The 20,753-nt window shown below is 41.5% G+C and overlaps 1 protein-coding gene and 1 pseudogene across 2 annotated transcripts; one reads left to right on the top strand and one right to left on the bottom strand.

Annotated features, from left to right (window-relative positions):
* The first annotated feature begins 7,920 nt into the window (after window positions 1-7,920).
* Window positions 7,921-10,669, top strand: sp8a (sp8 transcription factor a). Its single transcript, XM_023412121.2, has 2 exons — window positions 7,921-8,574; window positions 9,250-10,669. The coding sequence occupies exons 1-2, from the start codon at window positions 8,554-8,556 to the stop codon at window positions 10,474-10,476; spliced, it is 1,248 nt and encodes a 415-aa protein (XP_023267889.1). The 5' UTR covers window positions 7,921-8,553; the 3' UTR covers window positions 10,477-10,669.
* A 1,234-nt stretch (window positions 10,670-11,903) lies between these two features.
* Window positions 11,904-20,085, bottom strand: LOC111659255 (integrin beta-8-like; annotated as a pseudogene). Its single transcript, XR_015437617.1, has 7 exons — window positions 19,945-20,085; window positions 18,192-18,612; window positions 17,795-18,017; window positions 17,589-17,692; window positions 16,622-16,737; window positions 14,567-14,730; window positions 11,904-13,659 (listed from the first exon to the last, which is right to left on the bottom strand). The product of XR_015437617.1 is annotated as an integrin beta-8-like (transcript).
* Window positions 20,086-20,753: the final 668 nt, after the last annotated feature.

The raw sequence follows: 20,753 nt of genomic DNA, 5'->3' as shown, positions 1-20,753 counted from the left end.
GCATTTCTTTGTGGAATAAATTAACAATTTGTTGCACGACAATTAGCATGAAAAAGCAAGCAGCTTTTTTCCAGTCAATTTAACATCAAGCCATCTCTCAGTGCTTTTCTTAACCCCCTCTCTTCTTCTGCTCCCCCAGCCCCTGAATTTTATGGCAGGCATTGTCGTGAGGTGAAATGCAATGAGTGGGAGGAGCTCTAGTTAACCAGTGTGTGTGTGTGTGTGTGTGTGTGTGTGTGTGTGTGTGTGTGTGTGTGAGAGAGAGAGAGAGAGAGAGAGAGAGAGAGTTTGTATGTATCTGCATGCATATGTAATGTGCATGGCTTATTTCATGGCGGGCGTTGTGTTGAAAAGTTTTTTTGTCCATATAGAATAAGTCATGGTAACCCATACACACAGACACATACATCACACACACACAAAAAATAAAGCAAAAAAAAAAAAGTATATCTTCTGAAAGAAACCTATGTGGACTCCTTTCTGCTGAAAAACTGCCAAGGAATAAGTTTTATTTTTTGAGCTGCAATAGTTTAAACAGATTAAAATGTTTCAAACACTGAAAACTGGAATGTCACAGATGTACAAAAACAAATGCAGACCTTTAAAAGAAAAAATAAAAAAAAACATAATAGTATACAGTATTTTATACTACTATTCAATATATTGTATTTATGTAATAGTTACATTTGAAGCACTTGTGTCAACTGAACACTGTAGGGGTTGAAGCGTTAGTGATGAAACAGTTGAAATGTCAGTTATAATTTGTCAATCATGAAGTGGAAAGCGCTAAAAAGACTGATATTGTTGCTCTTGAACTGTCATTCGAAATGGCAATTTGAAATGAAATGTAAGCACTGAAAGTAGCTGAAGTGAAATCTGTGAAAGCAGTTAATTTTAGTTGAAGTGGAAGCGCTGGAGATAATTATGTTAATTGTGGGTTAAAGGCAGGCACCGACAGCAGCTGGTACACTATGTTAGTAAGAGCAGTCGCACTGTAAAAGCAACAGCTGTGGGGATTTCCACAGGGCTGCTTTCTCTGTTTACATTCAGGTAGATGGAAGACAAATGTTTGGGATGATTTCTGTTGGATTTAAGTTTTTTGGAAAACCATAGAAGACTTCTTTTCCCAGTCTATGTTGTTCTTGCCAGAATCCCCTTTTCCCAAATCTCTCCAACAAAGGTGATGAGTAAAATGTTATTATGATCAATAACCATAAGACAAAAATATTAGAATAAAACTCTGTTTGACAAATACTGGCTTTCCCCTTTAAAAATCACACTTAGACGCACAAACACACACTTGAATCCACACACAGCTGCTGCCAGGGCCGATTGAGAAGAGACCCCACATCTACTCAATCACTACTTGCCTCAGATAGAGAGATGGACTGCTGGCCAATAAGACACATAAGCACACACACGCACTCACACACCTCAAAGATGACCTAGACCCCCCATGCTGAGGTAGCAGTGATCAAGTGCATCAAGTTCATCCATCAATGCTGAAAGTGAAAAATGACGTCTGGAAGTGTATGATTATGCTCCTGGGCTTCCACGCATCAATCACTGGACACACGCACACACACACATGCACACGTTCGACCACACATTAAACACAGAGAAGACGCAGAACTTGAAAAATGAACAAGAGAAAATTAATCTCCTTGTCTGAAAAGTGTGTGTGTGTGTGTGTGTGTGTGTGTGTGTGTGTGTGTGTGTGTGTGTGTGTGTGTGTGTGTGTGTTGGTGAAGAGCAGAAAGAGGGATGAACAGTGATATTGGTGACAAGAACAGAGATCACGGTCAGAGCAGGATTTAATCAAGGAAAGAGAGTGAGAGCAAGTTTGTGTGTGTGAGAGGGAGAGTAGTGAGGTTTATCTTAGTGCTCTTCAGGGGCTGATACCGAGGAACATCAGTGGCTTCAGCTGAAGAAAAAAAAATCTTAGAGAAGCTTTAAAAAAGCTTAGAGAAATCAAAACGTGTGTGACGCGTAGAATCAGACTTCCTGTTCTTATCTTCATCCCCTGCTCCTCACCTTCTTCTCTCCCTCTCATCACTGTTCTTCATTGGTGTGTCAAACATGGCGCTATGGGAGTGTGTATAATTCAGAAATGGTGGTGTGTGTGTATATATATATATATGTGTGTGTGTGTGTGTGTTGGATGTGTCTCAATTTGTGTGTCAGAGCCAGCTGTGGGAAAATAGGCCATAATAACAGACTTGAAATGCTGCATCCGCTCTTCTTTATCATGTTAACTATTACAGCAGTTGCCAGACGCTAGGCTACATAAAGAGTCCTCCTAAATAATGGCTCCTCTGTTTATCTGTGTAGTATAGGAAATAGGGGAAACAGCTGCCCTGGCTTGATAAATGTCCCATTTGTTTATTTCATACAGAAATCGAGGTTTGTAGATTTACAGGAGTTTTGTGTTGGGCTATTTCTTGGTCAGGCACAGGGTTGTGGTTAGTTGAAACAGGAGGAGGGAGATAAATTTGTGTGTTCAGAAAACCAATCTGTCACCTCTCGTCATGTGAAAAATTTAATTTATAGGGGTGACAGAGTGAACGTCCAAGTGACAGGAGGTGAGGAACACAGCACTGAGACACACCTTAGCAGTGGGATCCACATATTTTAATGTCAGATGGCACAAATAGAATGATGTAATGCCACAGGCTGCTGTTACAGAGATAATGTCACATTCACTGCCTTACACAAAGACCTTCATTGTTAAACATGATCTAGATGTGTCTATATTTTTAATAAAAGTAGAATATTTCTCACGTGAAGACCTCATGTCAGCAGTGGTTTATGAGAAGACAAGATAACACATGGTCTAAGAGGCAGCTATGCTAAGTAAACAGGTTGCAGCATGAGTGGATAAAAGCAATTGATCGACAATCAACACACACATGCTTCCTTTGAAACTTCTGAGACAGAGCTACCTCACAAATGTCAACGGCATTTGAAGCAATCAATGAAGACCGCTCCTACAGAGGCAGCTAATTAATATCTTGGCGCGCAGGATGGCCCCGCGACATAAATCTGCAACTTTATTGTCAGTAGTTAACAGAGACAAGACGAAAGTTGATGGAGGAGCAGAGAAACTCATAACGCAAGCAGCTTCAGTGAGGATGCTTGTTAAAAAAGATACCACTTTGCAGCACAATGTGTGTGTATGTGTGTGTATGTGTGTGTGTGTGTGAGAGTGTGTGAGTGAGTGAGTGAGTGAGGCAGAATAAGAGCTTCTCATCCGCTCCAGTTACTAATCACGGTCTCATTCTCTCTCACCCTGCATAATTCTCCCCCTCGCCATTATAAATCTTTCTTCTCTCCCCACCTCTTCCTCTCTTTCTGAGGGTAGAGACAGCAGATGTGTTGGCAGGTTAAATGACCTCTGTGATGTATGACTTAACAAACCCCAGGCATCCATCAAACCTAACCTAAGTGTGTGCGTGTGTTTGTGTGTGTGTGTGTGTGTGTGTGTGTGTGTGGAACAAAGAGAGAAAGAGATGCTACTCATAAAGTGCAATTTCAATTCACCTTCAGCCCAGACTTGTGCCTCACAAACACACAGCAGAGGCCTCTCCTCTCCTCTCCTCTCCTATGAATCAATCTTTCTCCACCTCTTTTCCCCTCATTTCATGAATGAGTGTGTCTCCTGGCGTATGTAGATGTGCTGTATACATGAATGTGAATGAAGCGCTTCTATAGTGTAATTACACCGGCCAGGATTCCCTCAGCCTTCTGCGTAGACAGATTGACTAGAGAAGCCCTTTCTGACCCAGGCAAACCTCCGTAGAGTTAGAGTTGTTTGGCTGAAGAATGTTTCTGCATGCAGCAACATAAGAGACCACTCATGTGTTCTGCTTTGTTTTACTATTACTGTACTGCGCATATATGATTGTGCTCTTAAAGATGTCTATCTTTGATTTGATTTGAGAGAATAATACTTGCAACACGCTTGTGCTTAAGATACATAACAGACAACCAAAGAGGCAGGGATAGACAAAGAAAGTGAGTTTGTTTGTGTGTGTGTGTGTGTGTGTGTGTGTGTGTGTGTGTGTGTGTGTGTGTGTGTGTGTGTGTGTCTGTGCTTGCTTGCTTGCTTGACAAAAAGAGCGGTTACTTATTGATCCTTTATCGTAAGTGCAAATGAAAGGGGATCTTGTGAAATCGCTTATTTGAATGTTTCCATCACATCAACCTGAACACGTTTTCCTGACTCTGCTGCCACAGTCGTCCATCAGCCCCGCGCTGACAGACGGCGGACGTGCCCTCTCCACGCAGTAATTACAGGAAGGCGAGGAGGGGCTGCTCCAGGCACATCCTGGCACACAGCTCACCTGGATGACTTTTTCCCACTCCTGTAAAACAAGTTCAGTTTGTTTTTGCTGGGTTGAGTTTAGATGGCATCAAAGACAAATTCAGGTCAATCAATCAGAGGGAGTCTAATGTGGAGTGAATGTGAACTTTTTATACTCAGGATAGATTTGATGATTTTTACAGTTTTGTATCAGTCCACAACATATGATAAAATCAGCGGAGGAGAACACAGAGAGAAAATGGCTCATACAATTGGACCTTTATGTAGTGATTGTTACTTGTTGTACTCAGTGGAAGCCATGTTTTAGTTAAATATGAATTTGAAGTGTATATATACATATACGTATATAAATATGAAGTTTAGATCATACGAAGCTGCTGGACAGATTTTATTCTGGAGGTGAGTATAGACAGGTTTCTACCCAATACAGCTTCTATTCTCCATCAATGTAAAAATTTTATATTTTACAGACAGCTTTCATGTCTTCATACTCAAATCATATATTTTGGGTAGAGTATAAATCTCTACAGAAACAAAAATTTGCGAGGGTAAAGATCAAAGTTGTTGACACAATATTCGTCCAACATTAAAATGAATGGACAGATGGCTTTTTAGTGGAACTTTTCCCCACAGAATTCAAAATGGATCATGACTCCAATCAGTCATTTAGTCATCAATGATCAGGCGCTTGTTTGTGTTTTTTGATATTTTGTATGTATTTTTTGTTGGGTTTTATGTATTTTAAAGACCCATCTAGAAATGGGCATTGCAAACTAGCTTAAGCTATAGGTTGTGGTGTGTGGCACTGGGTCATGTGATATATTTGTCCCTCGAAAAAATAAGTATTAAATACAGACATAAAAAAAATGACAGAGGCAAAAGACTTATTCAGTCATTTACAAAGTAAATCACTACTGAAGCTTTAGGAGTGTCAAGCTAATGAGAAGAAGTAACTCTAACATGAATCCTTATACTAAGCCACTCATCATTGTCACAAACGCACCAAACAACTTTGCTGAATTTGCAACCTATTTGCTTTTTTCTTTCTTTTTCACAAATTGATTGGCTAACCCCCTGGTTGTAATGAATATTTTTTGTGTCATGTTTAGCAGCTTGTCTTTTGACTCTGTGATTCTCCCGCTAATTGTCTCAGCAGGGCAGCTGACCAAGATGGCTGCCCTGCCCTCTGGATCACTGTGACTATGCCCTACCAACAAAAGAAGAGAGGAGGAAAACAGCAAGGAGAAATAAAGTACTTCACCCACCCCTCTCCCAGAGAAGTGCCAGATCTTTATTTCACTCTTTTCTTTTCGCTTTTTCTGTCTCAGTGCCCACAAAGTGATTGGAAAGCACACGACAATCTTTTTTTGTTGACGTTCGATGGCGCGTAATAATGTGGTCATTATCATCGCTAAAGGAACAGGTTGGGGCTCAGACAGGGTTTCATTGGGGGCCTTTAAGGCACACACACACACACACACACACACACACACACACACACACACACACACACACACACACACACACACACATAAACGCAGTGTGGGAAAAGAATGCTTCTAAAAGAGGGACAGCTGTTTGGGTGGCTCGTGAGGATGGCGATCAGGTTAAAGGGATGATGGCCTACTGTAAACTCCACCTGTGCATTCGGCCACGCCTGAGGCTGTGGGGGAAAACAGTGTGGGAGCCTGTGCTTTTTGTCCGGTCTACTGGGAGGTGTGCATTTGTGATGGGGGCTTCCCAAAATGAGACCAAAATAGATCCGTAATAAAGATATTCACATACACAAAGACAGACTTACAACTGCAAATACTCAGATATGTAGGAAATAAAAGTAAAACTGAGTTTGTGCAAGAGAAGAAGGAAGCTAAAATTGTTGTACATTTAAACCAGCTTTGTTTGTCTGTTTGTTTTTGCTTATTTTCATTATATATTGTCAATAGCTTATAAGAAGTAAACGTATGTTTTGCTAGGTGTCTGTCTGTCCATCTACCATTAATATTTATATTGAAATCAATATTAATTTGCCATTTAATACATTTAATTATATGATTTAGAGGTTGATTAATCACACCAAACTGTACAATTTCCTCTAGCATCACGTTTTGCTAAGGTAGTTAGCTTTAGGAGGAAATTCTTTTACCAGCATAACTCAGTTTAGCAAGTGACTAACTTATTTAGTTATGTGGCACAAAAAACTGAGTCAACAAGAGTATTTTTCATTTACAATATGCCTACATACAAGCTACATACAGCTTTAGCCAAGCTAAGGCTAGCCGTGGGATACAGGTTTTATTTGCCATTGTCATTACTCGTTTTATGACGGTGCCCGATCCATGTCGTGCATGTGAAAGGGGGTCAACACTTTGCCTAATCCAACCCCTAACCCTAACTGTAACCACTAGCCACATTTTCACACACGCGTAGAGCGAATAGGGTTTCCGACAAGGATTGGGCAACTACAGACATTAGTCTCTTGTTTTAGCTGTGTAGTTGGCTAGCTGTCTAGAAAAGTGGGGTTGGCGGTTTTTAATGTCCATGGATTAAGATAAAAAAAATCATAACCTAATAAGACATATTTTACTGAAATACAAACTTCCTGGCGGGAGTGGGAAAAACTATTCCCAGTGTACAATTTATTGCAACCGTTTTTCAGACATTAGAAGTTACTCCATGCCCCTTGCTTTAGCTACTAAAAGCAATGTAGAATAATGCACATGGCCTACATACTCTACCCCATCTTTATGAATTTTGAAAAATATCTGAAACAATCAAACAAAAAGAACTACTATGAAATTTGAGCTCTCTGATGGAGTGAACTGCTTGTCTTTACACAGCATCACTAAAATTAATCTTGCTGACTATCAATCACATGGTGTAAATGGTCTGCGTTCGTGTGTGTGTGTGCGTGCGTGTGTGTGCGTGCGGGGGGGTGAGAGGATGAGGAATGTGATTAACTTTTTCGTCTGTGTGTGTCTAGCTGACTTCATTCTGGCTGCTCATAGAACAAGAGAGATGAAGAAAGGACAGGGAAGTAGTTAATACCAAACAAATGAAGGAAATTGATTAAATCTTGCTGTTTTATTACATTTGAAATTAAAATGAAATGTTCCCTCTGTGGTTTTGCTCATAGGCTATATTAAGATCGTTCTGGGTTATTTCAAGGGTGTGCGTCATCATGTTGGCAAACTATCAATGATTTAAAAATAGGATTACGTCTTCACATTCAGGTTATGAAAGCTTTTCCTCCAAGTGTAAATAGTCTGAGCTTGGTTGTGTATTTGAATGATTTACAAAGCTGGGAAATGCACAGGAAGAGGTGTTTTTTTTTTTTTTAAAGACAACATTTGTTTTCAGTTGAATGAGATGAAATTGTGGAGGCAGTGGTGGTTTCCTCCCTTTTCCTCCCCCAGGGCTGACTGGATACGCCCCAGGGACAGGATGGGACGGACCGGGCCAGCCTCTCATTCATTAGCCTCTCCCTTTGCATGGCTTCACAACTTCAGCAAAACAACAGGCTGTATAGCTGAAACAAAGCTTTTCTGTCTGACCTATCGGGCCAGGTTGTTTTAAACTTTCAAAACCTTAAAGTGTTTCAAGACCTTTACTTAAAAACACATTGAAACTCTTTTGTCTAACCTGTCTACGACAAGGTGTCCCTCTATTTGTAAATTGCTGTAACTAGTGAGTTTTTAAATGTAGTATAATGGTTTAATTGCTGGCATCATATTTGCACACACATTCAAATTCATTTTATTTCTTTGAGGTCCCATTTAACGCTGTAAATAAGTAAATAAATCCTGATAGGCATAAAAAAAAAACCCTAGCATTAACAAATAAATAGTTGCTGATAAAACTGCAAACTTATTTATTAACCAAAATGAAATACACCTGCTCAGAAACAGTTCAGTGTGGCCGATTTTTTTTTTTTTTTGATTAACCAGCACTGCTATGAGTTTCTTTCCTTGAAATGCGCCCCTCGCGAGACTTCACTTTATAAAATTTACGACGACCTCGAGCTCAAATGTTCAGAGACAGTCCGAGCTGGCTTCTGATTGGTCCTCAGGCTCTCAGCGGTACTTCAAAGCCATGAAGAGGCTACAACTACTACAGCAGTCAGAGAGGAAACACACACTCATCACAGACAGTCACCGCGGACACGCGGGCACACTCACACATACACACATACACACACACACCTCAGCCGAAGATACAGCACAGCACAGAGCATGGCTGCTACACTGCTAGGGGTAAGTTTAAATTACTTTCTTCTTCTTTTTTTTTTTGTTGAAACATCTTTTAATGAGAAACTGCTAAATTATTCGTTTACTATAGTTGTAATGTCCTTTACAGGTCTCACTGTGTAGCAGTTAACTTAATGCTTTGAGGCATTTTACCTCTTGTAGTGTCCCTGTAATAACCAATAACATTCATATAGTGATACATTAATAAACTAACGTGTCCTAATGAGTCTTTCTGTCATTCTTTAATCCGATAGCAGTTGTTTCATCAGTTTTCTTTCCTCTGTTGTTTTCACAGATCCCGTCAGTTAGTGACTGCTGATACAGGGCTTATGGTTTAAGTAAAAGGAAGATTAAAAAAAACACTTTCGTGGTTAATGTCATTAATAGGATTATCCGTTTTAATTTTATTAATAATCTGAAAACGTTTACCTGCTGCAGTGTTGGTGATGTTACACTTGGATACGAATCCCCCCATTGTCTCTGCTTGATCCAATTTAGAGGTGCACTTTTTGTAAAACTTAAACCATATCACATTATTAATTGAAATGACTTGATTCAAATCTTTGACGTCCAAAGTTTCGCACAGTGTGTGATAATATCTAATATTTTGTGTGAGTTTACGCACACCATGTTTAGCGAGCACTCCGGAGTGACAGGTCTACATGTCTGTATTCCCCACAGGAGGAGCCGCGGTTGGGCAGCACCCCGCTGGCCATGCTGGCCGCCACCTGCAGCAGAATCGGCGAGCCCAGCCCCTCGTGTTCCCCTGCTCTCTCTGATGGAGCCCCGGGGTTCGTCAAGGGCTTTCACCCTTGGAGGGGGGGCGCCCCGGGCGCCAGTGGCTTGGGAGTCTGTCTCACCTCGCTCGGGGTGCCCTCTGGGACCTCCAGGGGCACCGGACTGACGGAGACCTCCAGCGCTTTCTCGGTGACTTCTGTCAACTCTCCTTTTGGAAATGATCTTTCGATGTATCACACCGCTGCGTCATCAGACAGCAATGGTTCAGATCCTACACACGCACAGCGGTCTGTGTTTCTGACCAAATTCCCCTCCTCGGTGGATGGCATTGCGGGGATATATCCCAGGATGCACGCGCATCCCTATGAGTCATGGTTCAAACCCGTGGGAGATGTCGGTAACGCGTCTTCTTCTTGGTGGGACATGGGCACCAGCTGGGTGGACACACAAACCCCGGGCGGGTTATCCTCTCCCCTGAGCGGCTACAGCACTGACTACAGCTCCGCATTCAGCCCCGGTACTTCCCAGCACCTGCTCCCCGCCGCACAGCACCTGTTTGACGGCTTCAGGCCACCTGTTCCGGCTCCCTACACAGAGTCTACGACCACGGGGGCACCTGCGCTAACAGGAACCCCCGTCGTCTCTCTGACTGCATCTTCCCGCTCCTCCTCACGGCGTTACTCCGGCAGAGCCACATGTGACTGCCCAAACTGCCAAGAGGCGGAGAGCCTTGGCCAAGGGGGCACGAGCCCGCGTCGGAGGGGCCTGCACAACTGTCACATTCCGGGTTGTGGTAAAGTCTATGGCAAGACCTCTCACCTGAAGGCCCACCTGCGCTGGCACACCGGCGAGAGGCCATTTGTCTGCAACTGGCTCTTCTGCGGGAAACGCTTCACGCGCTCCGACGAGCTTCAGCGGCATTTGCGCACACACACCGGGGAGAAGCGATTCGAGTGCGCGATTTGCCACAAACGGTTCATGCGCTCGGACCACCTCAGCAAGCACGTGAGGACGCACAGCGCGGAGGGCTCAGAGGACAGCGGGGAACGGGGACTCGGTAAAGGGAACAGCGACACGGACAACAGCTTGCCCGGTAGTCCGAGCCAGTCTCCTGGGCTGCTTGTGCGCGAGACTGTCCAAACCAGCGAGGGACAGAGAGCGGTGGAATAATTTACAGAGATCAAAATGAACAACACGTGGACATTTGATTACACTGCACCTGCCTGTATGGAGAGTGATTTCCTGGACGCTCCAAAACTGAAATGGCACTTTATCATGAACTTAAGCGGTGGATGAACACTGTGTCCTGTCCTGAATTATGTCATTTGTATCCCTCAAAAATAAATTTTTACTCTACAGTTGATCACACTTGATTTATTTGAAGATATCCTATGCGCCTTATTTATTCTACAAACATTTACAATTTTTTATTTAGTTAAACAAGTAGTCTGTTATTCAATTGTTTTGTTTTTTCTTGACATCATTGCACTCATTTCATTATTTAAGGTTAAGCCATTACCGTTACAGGTTATCTAAAATATATTTCGTTGAAACAAAATGTTATAATTGATCTCTGCTTGCTAATCATGATTATAACTTGCATAAAACAGGATCATTTTGGTACATTTCTCTTTTCTCCTTGGGCCTGCCAGGCATGTGATTTAGCCAAAGCATTTTTTGTGTAGGCTATTTTTTGTAGGCTATATTTTAGTTTGAGTCTTTATTTTCCGCGAATTACAAATACAAAACAGTGTAGGCTTTAACCAATATCAAATGTCAATCTAGACTATTCTAAACCAGGCAAATCATTCATTACTAACACTAACATTAATCATAGTATGAACTTTTCTGTCAGGCACCTGAATTTTATTTATTCAGCCTCTTCAGCCAACAAAAAGGGCTGTTAGGATTTGATGAATTGATTTTTGGTCTTGGTCTAGGTCAAGGTCTAGACAGTATTAGAACAGACATGTGCTATTAAATCTGGTAAACTGCACCTTGAAGTAACAATTCTGATGAGTTGTTGACTTGTAAAAAAATTAAATTTACCTGATCAAGATATTTAAATTATTTTTTAGGTCTGTCCTGCACTGGTAATACTTTAGGATGTCAGGCTTATTTATCACTGCATTTTGTTCAGCTACTCTAATAACAGCAGAGTTGTCAACTGCTGCAAATATTTACAGTGATCAGAAACACTTATCTCAGTTGCCTTAGCGAGCATCTCCACCTAGTGTTCAGTTGATACAGTTACTTGTTTTCTAGACCACATGGGTTCTGGATGCTAAAGCTTAAATTAGAAGTTGGTCATACTTTGAACTTTTGTGTATTTTGTTGCAACGCAAATATAAGGAAAAACCTTAAATTCATCTTAATTGAAAACACTGACAGTGTATTCATTGAAAATACAGACTAGCTTGCAAATGAGACAGCAGTCTTGCTTTTCTTAGTATGTTAGTGATTTTCTTAGTATTTGTTGTATGTTTCACCAGACTAAAACGGCAAAACACAATTCAAACTCTTTGATTAAAAATAATAATAATTGAATGCATCCGTAGACCTGTTGGTATGGAAAAGCTACAGAACTCAAGAAATGATTTTTAAAAAATCTTGCACATTTTTATTGGGTTGAAATCATACATGCTACACAACTAGTCACATTAATTGACAACAAAACTACACATAAAAGTGCTGTTGTTACACCGAACTGCGTGCCCGGTAAAATGAGATGATTGTTACCTTATTGCTGAATTATTCTCCAGGTTAAGGATATAGACCAGTCTTCATAAACAGTAATACCCATTACTCAAGTAGCCATATCATAAAATTGTATAATTAACATATCAATAAAAGAGAAAATAATAAAATCACAATAAATAATCATTAGTGTTCCTGACTTACAGAAAAATAGAGCAGCTACTGCTGTAAACAACATTTGCGTTAAATACAAAAAAAAAAAAAAAAAAAAAAAAGAATAGGGTTGGGCAAGCAAAAGTCACAAGATGCCATGCAACTGGCACTCTGGATCTAGTGCATGAGGAGTGTAAGGAGAGTAAGTCCACCTCCAGTCTCTGTACCTTTACAGCCGATTCATTCATGCATTCATTCTTTTCCAGGAGTTGCTCTCAGAGTCTAAACATATCAGTTTATCTAGAGTTCTGGATAGTAATGGCTCTGGGATGATCAGCAGATGCATGCACACACAGCTCAGTCTCTGATATAGAGGTCACATGTTCAGGCGATTGATGATTAAGTTGCCATTAATTATCAGTGTGTCTGTATTTTACATATGGATTTTCAGCCCATTGTTATTCCAGTGTTGCGGTTTTGTTACAATAGCTTCAAATAGATGCTCTCTAATGCCCAACAAATAGCAAACTAATCATCTCAGACCCACCATTACAGCTCTGTTGCCCCAGAGACCCCAGTTTTCAGTAGTATAATGCAAAACAATTGTTCTGGTGCAAGTCTAACCAGATTATTAACAACTGACAATCATATGAAACTATAAACTTATGAAAAGAAAATGCAACAAATAACAATAAAACCAGATACTCCACAGATGATTGAAAATCTAATCAATGTAAGAAGGAATAAAGAGTCACTGGTGTGCTTCATGAATTAAATCCCGACACAAGACAGCTGAGGTCAGCAATGTGTTGACAGTATTATTTGTGAGCAAATATCGTACTTCTAGCTGGCCACGAGGGGGCAGACTAAGACAGGGAGACAGTACAGTTGGAGTGTCACACAGTCACATGAACCTAAAACATGTAGTGTTTTTACTATAAAATTATAAATAGAAAGCCTAGATAGAGCACAAATGCATCTACCTGCACCACACACGCATAATCGCACACACACACACACACACACACGCACACACAGACACGCACACATGTGTCCATAAGTTAGAGCAGTAATTGCTGCATGGCTAAAAAGCGAGGAATGATCACCCTTTGAGAGGCGGGGGACTTGTGCTCTTTGTCTCAGCTCAATTTCCACTGGCCACATTAGTCACACAGTCTACGAGCGTCTGGTCAGTTCATTTTACAAATGTGATTCCATGGAGGTTTCCATAGTTTAGTTAACCTCTCTCAGTCTCCACATACAGCTGGTTGAAGTTTCATGAACGTTAAGAGACAGAAAAGAAGCTTTTTAGTCCAACTCTTCTTCTTTACGTCTTCTACTGCCTTGCTTCTGACAGTGACCTCTGGTCTCTGGCTAGTACTGCCAGGGGTCACCGAGGGGCATCTTGGGAACTTGAATGTGCATCTCCACAGGGCGGTCAGGTGGATGATCCCTCCTGTAGGTAACTGTCTTCTCATTGGTTGTAGGAATGTATGACAGGTCCTGGGTCGGGTGACAGACATATGTCAGTAATACACAAACACACACACCTTTGTCTTACTATATTTGACATAATGCATTCCCTGGCCCCGTGACCACACCTTGACCATCACAACCAAATGCCTGACCACCTGAGCCTAACCCTAACCACAATTCTAACCCTAACTGTAAAACTAACTGTGCATTGACAACATTAAGACCTTACATTTTCTGTAAAAAAAAAAAAAAGTTGGCCAAGCCAGAATAATGCAATTGATGTCATTTGAATAATTTTTTCAGCCTTGGCTGTCTTCACAAGCTGTGTAGTTATCCTGGTGACTACTAAATTGAATCTGACGTAAAATCAGCCCCTTTAATATTATGGGGATTTCATAAATGTTCAACCAGTGGATGGCAATGATTTGTTACATTATGTAATCCTTGAGGAAGTAGATACAGCTTTTCAACACTTGCAAAACTCCCAGATACGGTAAAATACGCACCACATTTCCCCTAAAAGTGACCAATGGTGACCAATCTATAATCTGTCGTGTCATTAAGATGAACAAAGAATGAGGGCTTTCCAAATGATTGTAAACAACTCAGACCAGTTACATATCTCCCCCTTGCTCATATTTCCATCCTTTCCTTCTTCTCAAAGGCGCTATACATCACTGTAAGGTCACAAATCTGGACGCTGTACATGGTGAGCTGGGAGTTGAGAGGAAATGTAAAATACAGCTGTACCTCTAGCAGCATTCTCAAATTTCTCATTCCTGGTTTGAGCAAACAGTTCACATTAACAAAAGTATCCTAAGGATTTAAGGGCTCCCTAATGCTTCTTTGGGCTCCAGGGACACTTCAGCCTCCCCTCAATTAAACCCCTGCAGTGCTGATCCACCACCAGCCTACTTGACTTCTGAGAACTAACCTTTACAGTGCAGTGATAAACTCCATCCTCGGCAGCGCCCCCTGGTGACCAGCCTTTCTTCTGTAGAACCAACCGTGACATGGCGACCACCACCAGCCCACACAACACTGTCAGGGCACATACACCGAGGAACGTTCCCACAAGCCTGCTACTGCTGGCACACTCTGTGGACACACACAGGAACACACACACACACACATGAGGTTTCACTGTGGAGAACTGGAACACTTTAAATAGGTCATAATGGAATCTGAACACACACTCAAACACACACTAAAATGTGCAAAAGAAATATAATTTTATAGTTGCAGGTGCAGGTGCAGACATCCCTACTGACCCACACAAAACCAACACACACTCAAATGATTTTTTTTGCATTTCTATATTTGTATAATGCATTCCCTATCTTGTTACACAAACCTCAACCGTAACAAACTACCTGCTTGACCCCAGGTCTTATCCTAAACCCAATCCTAACTTTAATCTTAAAACCCAAGTTTTAATCCTCAACCAACCCTTTGAAGACAGTGTAGGACAGACTGAACTGTCCTCAGTTTCCTCACTTTCAGTGTCTAAAACTTAGAAGACGTGTAGGAGCAGCAGTGGTACAAGAAGTATTCAGATCCTTTACTTTGGTAAAAGTACCAACACATTGATGTAAAAATACTCCATTACAAGTCCTGCATTCAAAATCCTACTTAAGTAAATGCACAGAAGTATTAACAGTAAATTGTACTTTAATCTTCGAAAGTAAAAGTACTTTTTACAAATTAAAATGTGACCTGTTATAGATTTATTGCTATATATACACTGTTGCTCATAAAGTTGGAATAAAATATTTTTTACCTCTTTCCATGAAATGATTGTGACAATGTGATTTATTCTTCCAAAGTGATTACTGATGCATTTAAATTGGAATAAACAGAGGATTGTGTCTGAAAACAAAATTATTCCAACTTTATGGGCAACAGTGTATATATATATATATATATATATATATATGACATATTACATTGTTAATAGTGATGCAACGATGCATAAGCAGCATATACTGTTGTAGCTGGACACAGTAGAGCTTGTTTAACTACTTTATAGGTCACTGGTTCCAATCCTAGGGGTCAGGCCATGGGGCCTAAGGGTCAGAAAGTAAATCTGAGGGGTCATGAAAAGATGAATGTGGTGTAAAAAGAAGAATAAACAAATTTCTACTGCATTTGTACTCATTTTCTGACAATCGCTTGAATTGCGTAAGGAAATCTGTGGCTCCTAACTTTTAATTTTTAACAATGAGTTTTATTTCAGAGGCTTATTATGTTTTTTATCTTGTGTTTTTTACGTCTTGTACCTCACAATTGCACTTCAGTTCAGTACTTGAGTAAATACACTTAGTTACTTTCCACACAACACACACACACACAGCTCGGTTAGTGGCTGCTGTGCCAGTGGTGCTGTACTGAATAGTTAGGAGGCTGTGTATCTGCTGGGGAGCATGTGTGGATGACGGGTTCATCGCTCAACACAAAGAGCCCAAAGACCGCTCTGACATTTTGTAACAGGGTTACCATGGAGACCTGGCTCCTGCTGCACCCAGGAGGGGTAGGCGTGAGCAGGAAGAGAGTGTCCCGTTGGGTTGAGGGGGGCTGTGGGGACAGGGCAGGAGAAAGGGGGTGGGGGGGGGCGGCTGCACAATGAGCAGTGCTGTTCCAAAAATTGGGAAGGCGGGGATGAACTGTTACACTTGGATGTGCAATTATGTGTGTGTGTGTAACCCAGGGCATGTGTGAACTACTGGGTTTTAAATTGTGTGTGTATTTGTGTGTGTGTGTGCGTGTGTGTGTGTGTGTGTGTGTGGCTGTGAAAATCAAAATGAAATTGACCTGGGAACTGAAGGGAAATGTAAAATACAGCTGTAACACTGACAGCAGACTTGCTGACTCAAATACACCAGGGTGCTGTGGTGCAGCAATGGTAGCAACGGAAGTGACCTCGAATGAAAGCATGTGTGTGTGTGTGTGTGTGTGTGCGTGCGTGTGTATGTGTGTGTTGACATTATACCTGGTCTTGTGCTAATGTGAAGCTGGGTCTGACCAGATGTGAGCTGGTTTGAAAGCGATAGCGACAGCTGTCATTACTGATGTACATACACTGAATCCACATCTCCCCTGCTTGACCTAAAAATGGAAGAAAAGACAAGAGAGAGACAGATGGAGAGAGAGAGTGAGCGAGAGTGAGATGATTTACAGTCTAGAAAGACTCAGCTCAGGGACAATCTTAACCCAAGAGCTCAACAGCTCTTCATTTCCCACCTAAGCTGCACTAATCAATATTTTTATATATATATAAACATATAAACATGACACCCAGGTGAACACGCTAATTTTTGCCCATTTTCTGTGCTGTAACATCTTTCAGAGCACAAACATTGTAAAAAGACCTGTCACCTGACCACCACGGAGCTGTTAAAACAGAAACCAGATTGTCACTGCACTACACCTTGCGCTCAAAGAGTTTGAAAAACACACAATCACTGTCTCTGTAACTGCATGTGATGGCATTGCTCCCTGCAGTTGTGTGTCTGTGTCCTCTCAGTCTGAAAAGAAAGGCAAACTCCTCTGGCATAGTGAAAACAGTCAACTGCCTTTTTAGCTGGTTTACCCGTATTTGAAACACATGCTTATATGTGCTAATTATGGTATAGAATGAGTATTAGAGACTGGTGAACATAGTGGAGCATTTAGTTGCTGTGTGCCAGTCGTTTCTCAGGAGTTGGTGGAGACCAAATTAGAGCAAAATTTGACCACCTGGTGATTGGTTACTCTGTAGGTTCTTAGTTAAAACTTTTTTATCAGGGTGAAGCTCGGGTGAAGCCCAAGGTTTGAATTAAACACATATACAATCCATGATATTATGTCATATTATAAGTAAATTTATCTCTCCTGATATCCACAAAAACCGTGAATGGTGCAAAGCCTATGTGAAAATTTGTGCTCAGAGCAGATTTTATTGGCTAAACTGAGTTTACCTGATACATCATCCATGTAGCCCACCAATGGTGCGCAGGTGCTGTTGCAGTGTCCTGCCTCTTTTTGTGTGAGCCCGTGAGACAGGTGGCAGTCCACACACTTCCTAAAAGAAAGAGACAAAACCGTGTGTCAGCTTCAACTACAAATCAGTCTGTAGGAGCTTCCCATCATGCTTTGTGGTAGCGAAACAGAAAGTGACAAGTACCAGTATGATTGGCAGGTGCTTTGGCAAGCAGGGCATCTCTCACAGAAGTCTCCAGAGTATCGGGGGTCATCACACACACACTTGCCACACACACATCTTCCCCGTCCGCTGCATAACAAGCCGCTGGCTGACAGGCAGGTCCTTTTGGAGACGGGACAAGCACAGCTATCTCCCGTCCAGCCATCCTCACACACACATTCACCTGACACACACTCACCCCGTCCTGAGATGGACAAGCAGTGACAGGAGGAAAAGTGTTACAGAGGTGAATTAAAACTTGTGGACTATGTATGTTTTGCATCAAAAGTGCTCATATTATAACTTTTTCATTTCTTGTCATGTCTCTTTGAGCTAAATGTACATAATACTTTTCATTTCTAAAGTGTGTCCCCCTTACCCCCACACAGCAGTCCCCCTTCATACGGGCAGGAGAAGTCATCTCTCTCGCAGTATTTCCCGTACACTGTCCCAAGCCTGCTCTGGTCACACACACACTTTCCACACTCACACATGCCCCGACCACTGCAGTCAACATCAGACCCATCGGCTCTGCATTTCCAGTTTGAATCTCTGTTTGAGTCGTTAATCAGTCCGTGATCTTGCCTCTGTTGCTGATTGGCACCGTTCTGGGTCCCTGTACATGGTGATTGGCTGTCGTCATGACAGCGCCTTGTTGATCCACAACGGCAGCGACATTTAGAGTGAATCCTAATGACAGTGGATTCGTTGTATCCCACAGGACGAACCATCACTCGTACATCTTCATCTTCACCATCATCAGGACAGGAGTGCAGGCCAATGGTGATATTGAAGTAAACCTGCATGAAAAGACAAAGATGTTGAAAACAGCTACTGAATGATTCTTAATGGTAAACAGTAAAGCTGCTTATCATCAGCATGTTAGCATTGTTATTGTTATTGACATTAACATTGAGCTCAAAGCAGCTCTGTGCCTGTGTAGCCTCACAGAACTGCTAACATGGCTGTAGATAAGTAGATCTATTTGACAATATTAAAGGTAATACAAGACTGCAATCACCCGGTCCTGACATAGAGTAAAAATAAATTTGTTGTAGTTAAAATACACGATAACCTTGAAAGCCCATTTCCATTAGAAAGGGGAGTGACAGATCTTCACATAAGGCAGGACAAGTAAAAAACATACCAGCAGAACAGATTAATGACTGACTATTTGACAAGCATTTCTGCTGTTGCTTCAGAGACCCCAGAACAGTTAAAGTAGACTGAAGAAAATTTTTCCCCTTGAAACTCCTGGTGTTAATCTAAAAGGAATGACATTAAATGAGCTACTTCTCATTGCATCATTATGACAATTTCTGATAAGGCTTAAATAGTTGGATAAGGACCCGGGGGCTAGCTTAATTTGATGATTATTCTGTTGATGTGGTTTATGTGGAACATTGTGCACGCCAAAGCTGTGAATCAACAATAAGGCTGTTTGCTTGATTTTTATCACCATTCTGGTAAGCATGGGTACTTTCCATAATTCACTTTAATCCACCCATGGATTAAATGGATGAACTTCACTTACTTTGTACAATAGGACTAACGCAGAGTAGTGTTTAAGCAGCTTTGTGTTCGAAAAAGTTAAGAGCCCCAAAAGGTTAAGGAGGAGAGGAGTCTCATAGGCAGTTTAGGGGATGAACAGAAAGAAAATTTCGAGTCAAAACACTCCAATTAGTACCAAATGATCTCCTGTGTGGTGCCAAGAAGTATATATATATAAAAAAGCTCTTTGTAGTGGTGCAGACTATAGGACTTTTGTTTTGTCCAGCAACCTATTTCTAAATATGAATGTCCTAATTGTTTGCATAAAAGTTCTGATATAAGGAAAAATAGGGATTTTAGGGTGACATCACATGGAAATGTTTTCCTGTTAAATACAGCCTATAATCCTCTCAGCTCGGATTATTTACAAAATCTTTTCTGTCACGTAAAGCTCTCAGTGATGTCTTGTGTGTGTTTGTATGTGTCACAGTAATCCAATCCAACCAATAAATGTCCACTGATATCGCTAGGATCTTAAATCAAAGATTTATGGATAAATCGGAGAAACATTTAGCCAAATTCTTCATCATGCGTGTGCATTCTGATACTTCTGCATATGGAAATTATATTTGTGTGTTTACCGTCTGGTCGGGCTGAACCCCTGAGCAGCTCTGGTCCTTTGCTGTGGAACCGTCAGGACAGACAGGTGACACAGACACCCAGTACCTGCTGACTGCCTTGTCCTCCACTGACACCACCACCGCCACCTCTGACAACAAACTCTGGGTGGAGAGAGGGAGGAAAGAGATGAAAAAGCAACATCAAATTTACTACCTGGTATCAAGAAATTCTTTAAAGCCAACGTTACTGGTGAGCAAGGGATAAAATAGAGGGAGAACAGGTTGCAAGAACAGTTGCAATTTAAATTTTAATGAACGTAATCTGTGAGAGTGAAAAGTAATGAAGCAAGAGGGAGAAAGAGAGACAGAAAGAGAACTGTGATTAATTAAAGTTGTCACATGTCCCCAGAAAGCCCTCATTGTCGTCCTGTCTTTCTTTCTGACATACAGGGGGGTTTATGGGAACAAGGAGGTGGGGCCAAAAATAGCATCTTTGTATTCATTCATGATTAGGACACATGGTTTCCGCGGGGATCTGATAGCTATTATAATGCCAGCTTCTGTTCAGGCTCTGCTGCTTGTGTATGCATATGTGTGTGTGTGTGTGTGTGTGTGTGTGTGTGTGTGTGTGTGTGTGTGTGTGTGTGTGTGTGTGCATGTGGCTGTGCACCCGGATCTGTGGATTCGGCAGATTCTCGAAGCAAACAATGGAGCGCTGTGCCTGAGGCAAGATTATAGCCTAGACTGCTGCCAACTGAACAAACGCTTTGACACACACACACATACACACACACACGCACACAAACACGCACACACACATGCCCATGCAC

The sequence above is a fragment of the Seriola lalandi genome, unplaced genomic scaffold (assembly GCF_002814215.2).
Source record: "Seriola lalandi dorsalis isolate HSWRI2012SDOR001 ecotype SW California unplaced genomic scaffold, Sedor1 jcf7180002054476, whole genome shotgun sequence".
NCBI lineage: Eukaryota > Metazoa > Chordata > Actinopteri > Carangiformes > Carangidae > Seriola > Seriola lalandi.
The sequence above is the reverse complement of the archived record's forward strand: the minus strand, read 5'-3'. Positions and strand labels throughout refer to the sequence as shown.